Raw genomic sequence first — 8380 nt, 5'->3', positions numbered from 1 at the left:
ATATTTCACAAACTCTTTAGACACATCTCTTACTGTATGTATGTATATATTATATAAGGTCAATCATAGTGCCACTGGTAACATGTAAACCAGTACATCCCTGTTGCATAGTTCGGTCTCTAGTGAATAAACTAGCAATATGACCAAGTTTGTTTGGTTGGGAGGGTGAATTTTGTTGGACACCCTGCTGGACAAAAAAACAAAACCTATCAAAGGTTGGATGAACTCAGTAGCGTCAATGGCCATCCAACAGCTGAGAGATCCTAAGTCTATGTTTATGCAAACATCTCTCGAGATGAAAAATTTTGATGCAAAATTTGTGACTTGATTTGCATCCAATGATGTAGACCTGTTCTTTTTGGGAAAATACATATGTTGTGTAGAGAGTGGGATCAGCCCTGTGCAAGGCTTTTATCTTTTAACTCTTACTTGTTTCAGTCATTAGACTGCAGCCATGCTGGGGCAGTGCCTTGAAGAACTTTTAGTCAAATGAATTGACCCTAGTACTTATTTTCTTTGTCAAGCTTAGTACCTATTCTATCAGTTTCTTTTGTTGAACGCTAAGTTATTGGAAGTAAACACATCAACGCTGGTTATCAAGCCTTAGTGGAGGACAAACACAAAGATACACACACACACACACACACACACACACACACATACATATATACACATGTACAACAGTTTCCCCTTACCAAATCCACTCAAAAGGCCTTGGTCAGCCTGAGACTATAGTGGAAGACACTTGCCCAAGGTGCCTGCCATGTAGTGGAACTGTATCCAGAGCCATGTGGTTGGGAAGCAAGCTCCTTACCACACAGCCATGCCTGTGCCCTTCATCATTTTAAAAAGCTTCAGGCACAGCCATCATTTGATTCTTAACATCCCTATTATGTTCAGCATATAATGACTGGCTGTAGTCAAGAAAGGTAAAACACTCCATGAGAAATTCTATGGAAAGAATGAAGGCATATATTGGTGTGGGTGGTAACCTCTCTGAACACCTGCTGTTGCAAGAGATGCTTATCTTTTCCACAACAGATATCACAGTACATGTGTGTGTGTGTGTGTGTGTGTGTGTGTGTGTGTGTGTGTGTGTGTGTGTGTGTGTGTGTGTGTGTGTGTGTGTGTGTGTGTGTATTGTCATCATCATTTAACATCTGTTTTCCATGCTGGCATGAGCTGGACAGTTGGACTGGAGCTGGTAAGGCCAGGGATCACACCAGGCTCCATTGTCTGTTTTGGCATGGTTTCTATGGCTGAACATCCTTCCTAATGCCAACCATTCCATAGGGTGTAGTGGGTGCTTTTCACGTGGCCCCAGCACCAGTATCCAATTCTGCTCTGGCAGATGGATCTTCTTGAGTACAGCAATGTGCCAGATATCTTGCTCCTAAGTCATCTCCTTCGTAAGGCTCAGTGTCTTGAGATCAACCTTCAGTATGTTGTGCCATGTCTTCCTGGGCCTCCATAGATGTGCTCTTATCATCTGTTTTAAAGGTTGTCACAAGCTAAACATCAACTACCACTACTGTGGTGGCAGTGATGATGAGATGAAAGTAAATACTGTAATGTCCTCAGTTAACTGACAAGAAAGCCTCTGTGAGATGGGGGGTGGGGGGGCGTTTTCCAACCTCTAGAAACAGCAAACAAATCTTAACAAAGGAAAAGGATGATCCTAGTGTGAATGGTAATGATGTGGCTACATTTGATTATAGGTTTACTGAGGCAGGCCTGACCAGGACTAAACAACAACAACTAAAACAACATAATGTAACCAACAACCTTTCTTAATATATAATATTGATAATTCCTCACATTGAAACAAAGACAAACTTATAGATGAGAGAGGAGGGGGTAAACTCAGCTAAATCACTACTATATTTGACAAGTATCTAATAATAATAATTCTTTCTACCATAGGCACAAGGCCAGCAATTTTGGGGGAGGGGATAAGTCGATTACATTGACCCCAGTAATCAACTGGTACATATTTTCTCAACCCCAAAAGAATGAAAGGTAAAGGGGACTTTGGTAGAATCTGATCAGATGTGAAGATGGATGAAATGCTGCTAAGCATTTTACCTGATGTGCTAACAATTCTGCCAGCTCACCACCATAATAATGATAATAATAATAATAATAGTGATAATGGTTTCAAATTTTAGCACATTGCCAGTAATTTTGGGAGGGGTAAGTTAATTACATTGACCCCAGTTCTCGACTGGTACTTATTTCATCAACCCTGAGAAAATGAAAATCAACCTCAAAAGAATTTGAACTCAGAATGTAAAGACAGACAAAATGCCACTAATATTAGCAATGGCATTATATTCATGGTTCATGTTTTCTCTCTGAAACACGATTCATTTAAAATTCAACGAAAACAAAATGCAGCTTTAAAATAATTTTTCATGACATGCATAAACCCATCCACACACACAGAAGCACACATACACAAAAACAGTCCTTCCAACGCATGCTTGATTAATAATGCTTTTTCTTTAATATGTGTTTTTATTTTTGTAAATATATTTTACTAAAACAAACATACTCAATGAAAGGTTTGAACGGAAGCAAAGTATGCAGCCTCCAAATGTATTAAACGCATTAGAGAAATACCGAATTTCTTGAGAATTTTCTTTTTTACAAGAACTATACAAATAGTGGTAAAAAAAATATATATGTACATATGTAAGTACATAGCATGTGCATATGTATATATATATATGTTAGTATTTTAATTTGAATGTGTATGTATGTATATACACTTACATATACCATCATTACCATCACCTTTTAATGTCTATCTTCCATGTTGAGATGGGTTGGATGGTTTGACAGGATGTAATGGGTCCGAGGGGTGCATGGTCTGTGTGGTTAGATGCCTGTCCTAATGCCAGCTACTTTACAGCATATAACTGATACTTTTCTTATACTGTGGCACCAGCACTAGTGAGGTTGCCATATAACTCACAAAACTAAGATCCCCATTGAAAGAGTGGGAATACAGCAGAGGGAGAAGAAGCTTCATGCAAAAAAGATGAAGAATTACTGTATGAGAGAAGGGGCCACAATAGAATAGATTTCTTTCTGTAGAGGAGCTACATGGCTACTTACATTACAGAAGAGAAAGTGGGAATGACTGAGGTGGAACAGGAAAGAGAGATAAAATAGTGGTGATTAGGTATTTGGGTAGACTTCCAAGGTAAAAGGTGAATAGGAGTGAGTGAGAACAGCAAAACTGTGTGGTTAGCTAGAGCTTGCAAGAGTGTATGGAGAAGAGTGAGGAATGGTTAGATATGAGAAGCGGATGAGTGGATAACTATAGTACATGAAGAACAAGGGCTGAGTGGGGTTTGATGATAAATAGGAGTAAGGGGGAAGGTAGGTAAGAGTAGGTAATGATTATAAAGAATGGATAGGCTTGAGTGATGAATGTAGTGAATGGTAGGCAAGGATAGAGGGAGTGATTCATGAGTGATCAATGATACATATGAATTAGAGAGACGACAAGTAAGATGTGAAGCTCAGAAAGGAGTAAAGTACAGCAGAACAGTAATAAAAATAGAGTAGAGAGGGGAAGAATGAATTTAGGATCCTCAGTCTGAGTGGATTGAGGTTGGAGCACCAAATAATAATAAATAATCATATTGTATACAGGGCTCAGGTGTTCTACACCACATCAGAAAAGTGAAAAGAGGGAACAGAAAGCAGAAACGTGAGACAAGTTTAGAAAGAAAACAATGAAAGCTGGAAGTGCATGCATAGTACACAGAATAAAACATATGAAGACAGGAAAGTGAACATTAAGAGTCATAAAGAGGAAAGGGTTCATAAGCATGTCATATGCAAAAGTTCATAAGATGCCAGGAAGCAATGCATTTTTAAAGGATGCAATGTTTTTAGATGGCTAACAACTGACATGGGTAGTTTATTCTATACTTAGACAATTCTGAGTGTGAGAAGGTGTTTCCAAAATTATGGATGCTGTACTGTATTTTTTGTCTGTATAAGCATGTACATGAGTGGCAGAGATACTGATCTCAAAAAGATGGCCTAAGTTGTGGTTGAAAAGAGGTGAGTGGATCTTTCGGGTTTTTATCCAGTCAGCTGCTAGATGTTGAAACTTTAATGTATCAATACCCAGAGAAGCAAAACATTAAAGATATGATAAGTGACAGATGGAGGGTATTCATATGGCTGCACATCTTTGACATCTTCAAGTAGATTGATATTCTGGAGAAGATGGGAGTTCCAGACTGGAAATGTAATCTGTAAATGTGGATATATAGCCATATTTATAACTTTAAATAGAAAAGCGAGTGACTGACAAAGGTCTTTCTGAGTGATGTTAAGATACCTTCAACATTTTTGATGATTTTAGAAATGTGGTTCATCCAATCAGGCCATTGTTGACAGTACCTAGGTGACATTCACCAGCAGACTTAGTAAGATTGGTGATGTGGAGGGAGTAAATAAATCCCCAGAATAGAAAGCTTTGGTGGACAAAGTAGATAACATCCACACATAAGCCACCATAAGAAATTTGACAAGTTGGTCACAGCAGCTGGATTTAGGAATAACTCCAAATTGTGAAGATTGTATAATATGAAGAATATATTCTGAAAACAGCAAATTATTGCAGGAGCTGTCATATTGGCACAATCAAACACAAAGGGGAAACTTAGTGTATTCATGTATGACCCCCAAACAAGTGGTCATGTGAAGGGAGAAAATCTCTGAAGTTGAGACTGAGACATTCAAATGGTTGATATGTTTGACAAGGGAAGACTGTTGAATCATGGTTTCAGTTCTGAATGTGGGACATATTCATCACAAGTTTTTTTTTTAACCTATTCTAAATAAAATGGTTAAGTTCTTAAATCAGACATAGTGCCATAATCGGGTCAGTTCTAGATGACACAAAAAGCTGATGTTAATCTTTGACACTTGAAGAAGATTTTAGAGAGAAGAATCTGATAAAAAGGATTAGGAGCTGGATTATCTTTGTTAGTGATGTGTTAGATGTCATAATTGAAAAAAAAAAAAAAATTCTATCTGCCAACAGAAAATCATAAAATTCTTCATTTTTTTTTCCTTCCATTTTTTTATGATTAAATACAAATGAAATTGTTTCTTGGTGAGAGCATCATGGAAAACAGGCACAAAAAAAAAAAAGCATTACTATTTTATAACATTTTTAATCATAGCTATAGCTTCTTGAAGAAAGGGCTTGTTCTGAAAAAGAGCTTCTGTAATCTACAGGGGAAGGACAACTGAAATTATAGTTTCAGAAGCATCAGTTTAAACATGTAATGGGGCTTAGGGTGAGAGAAAGACCAACATTAACTATTAAAGTTTTAATTAACTTTCTTTGCAAGGAAAAGAAGGATTTAAACTTATGCTTATAAAATAATAATTTAAACAAAAACACTCATGACTTTTGAAAACACCTTTTCCATGTTCAGAATTCTCCAAGCATGGAATAAACTATCCATGTCAGTAATTAACTGTCAAGATACTGCATCCTCCAAAAGTTCCAGGTTTCCTGAATTTGCCAACGCTACGCTACTCCTGATGTGTCTAATGAACCCTTTCCCTTTTATGATTCAATGTTCCCTTTTCTCTATTTTTATGCTTTATTCTGTGTACTGTGCATACATACCTTCTAGCTTTCATTACTGACTTTATTCATATGTCTGCTTTCTGTTTCCTTTTTCAACATTTCCTGACAATGTAATGCATCAGAGCTCTATATTCAATAAGCTTATTAATATTAAACAGGAGTTAAATTAGTTCCAAGAAATGAAACAGCTACTTAGAGTAGTTATTAATCCAGGTAGTTGGAGTCATTTAGCATTGCTAGGCAAGAGGTAGTTAACAAAGGGTTATAATTGCTTTCATCTTTCTGGATCAGGTTGCAGAGAAACATTTTCTATTGTGTTTCTATTCAGGTAACAAATGAATGTTTAGCAGAAAAGACATTTGTCATTGTCCAATGTAATTACTGAGTGTTTTTAATAACAGAAATAAACTGAGCCAAGTTCTCATGTGCTCATCAATAATTTTGCCAATGACAATAATATTGCCACTAATTGTATACCATCCATCACTCTATGACAACTACTTAACATAAACTGGAATAAGCATTGAATAGTTTGAAATGCACTGTATTTCTTGTTGCTTCTGAGGAGTGGAATCTGAGGGTATGTTACTTTCAGGTCATTTGCTGTAGAATGGATTGTAGAAAATGGAACCTACAAAGATTTTCAATATCACTAAACAGCTAGTCATTCATAGCAATTTATCATATCACTCATAAATACTTAATAACAAACCTCTGTTTATACTACTACTTCCAGGAGTGTTCACTAATATAAGAATAAGTAACCGTAAGGTACTTTTTTAATGATTTACCTACTTTAAATATAACAGTTGTGATGTTTAAATAATTATAGAAAAAGCACAAGTTAGGCTCAATATTTAAAGCCACACAAGCAGTTGTTGAAATCTAGAATGATGAAAAATTGTTTGCTTAGACCGAGTTGTTAATTCAGAGATATTGCTGAAGTGTTAGAATTGAAATATTCTTAAAAATATCTCAGTTTAATTTGGTAAAAATTCAGTAAACATATTGATACTTTGGTTAGTTAGGAAACCTTCTATTGTTATGCTTCATCCACAACAGACACCAAATCCATTATTCATTCATAAGTCCACTAAGAACTGCCATTCTTATATGCAAACAGCATATAATAAATTTTCTGGCATGTGCAAAGCTTGTCAAGCTGGAATTAATTAGAGGTGCATGAAGTAGCGATGATTAAAATATAGGTGTGTACCACTACATTCAATATGTTTGTATACACTCAAGCATAGAAAGACCTTTACTGAGGAAAATGTCTTGGGAAAGAAATTCTCTATATAGACAATAAGTGTAGGGAAAACTCATCACAGTGAGTTGTGACTGATACAATCAGACTGTTGGGCAGGTGTTTCTGCAATCATTATGCTTCATCAGCAACAGACAACATATTTTAATCATTGTTGCTTAGTGTGCCTGTTATAAATTAATTCTACCTTGACATAGCTTTGCATACACCAGTAAATTTAGATTTTTGCTGCTTACATATAAGAATGACAGTTTTTAGAGGGTTGTGAATGACAGATTTGGTGTCTGTAGCACATGAGCCATAGATATACAGAAACACATGCCCCATAGTCTAATGATGACATTCATTGTCCAGTGGTGTGTTTTTTTACATACACTGTCAATAAGGAGAAAATGACCACGGTGTAAGTTTTACCATATTTGAGTGTACATGAACATGTTGAATATAAACATACAGTTTTATTTTGTAACATATATATATATATACAGTCTGTACAAAGTCACATCTTTCTTATTATTCAATATATAGTCTATATATGGAGCAAAATCCCTGATACATTGTTGTGTGTGTGTGTGTATACATACATACATTATATATATATATATATATAATGGTAAGGTTCAGGAATCCATGTGTAGGAAGCTTGTAAGCTTCAAGCAGTCTGTGGCAGGTAAGAAAACAAAAATGTAAGGACACACACACACACACAAATGACAGGCTTCTTTCAGTTTCCATCTCCCAAATTCACTCACAAGTCTTTGGTCTACCTAGGACACTTGTCTGAGGTGCCATGTGGTTGGGATTGAACCCAGAATCATATAGTTGGGAAGCAAACTTCTTACCACACAGCCATGCCTGTACCTATCACAAAATTATAGAGCATCATTGAAATATTTTAATGTTTATGAAAGTGATGAGGCAAACTGCATAAAAGATAGAGGTTAGGGTTAGGTAGTTCCACTGTGGTGGAAGCTGAGTAATTTGGGAGGCAAGGAATACAGAGACAACAACAATAACAACAGCAGCAACAACAAATGTTAATGTGGGAGAAGAACATAAGATGACAACAACAATAACAACAAATGACAATTTGGGAGGTGTGAGGTGAGGGGTGGAGGAAAAAGAAGATGAACAACAACAAAACAACAGCAGTAGCAGCAGATGTGAATTTGGGAAGTGTAAGGTGAAGTGAGTTGTGGAACATAAAGAAGGTAACAAGAACAACAACATTACTTACTTGTATTTACAGGGAAACTGTAATGAAAGGATTTTTTCGCTGTATGTTGTAAAAACGGTTTCTGATCATCTGAAGATGAGGGAGGAAGAAGAAGATGAAGAAGAAGAATAAAATAAAAACAAATGAGAAAAAGGTGAGAAAAAATCAATGTGAAAATCAATTTGGAAAGTAAATGAGGAATAAATAAGGAACAAAAAAAAGTGCTTACATATAACATATTTCTTGTTCGCATAAATAAAGTGATACG

The 8380-nt window shown here is 36.1% G+C and overlaps 1 protein-coding gene across 1 annotated transcript in view; it reads right to left on the bottom strand.

Annotated features, from left to right (window-relative positions):
* The window catches only part of LOC106883548 (vascular endothelial growth factor receptor 2), a 306024-nt gene that overhangs the window by 59393 nt on the left and 238251 nt on the right, over positions 1-8380 (bottom strand). Inside the window, exon 5 of the mRNA XM_052968063.1 lies at positions 8134-8202. Within this exon, the coding sequence (XP_052824023.1) occupies positions 8134-8202 (69 nt within the window). The remainder of the gene's footprint in view (positions 1-8133; positions 8203-8380) is intronic.

This window comes from Octopus bimaculoides, chromosome 5 (assembly GCF_001194135.2).
Source record: "Octopus bimaculoides isolate UCB-OBI-ISO-001 chromosome 5, ASM119413v2, whole genome shotgun sequence".
Taxonomy (NCBI): Eukaryota; Metazoa; Mollusca; class Cephalopoda; order Octopoda; family Octopodidae; genus Octopus; species Octopus bimaculoides.
The sequence above is the reverse complement of the archived record's forward strand: the minus strand, read 5'-3'. Positions and strand labels throughout refer to the sequence as shown.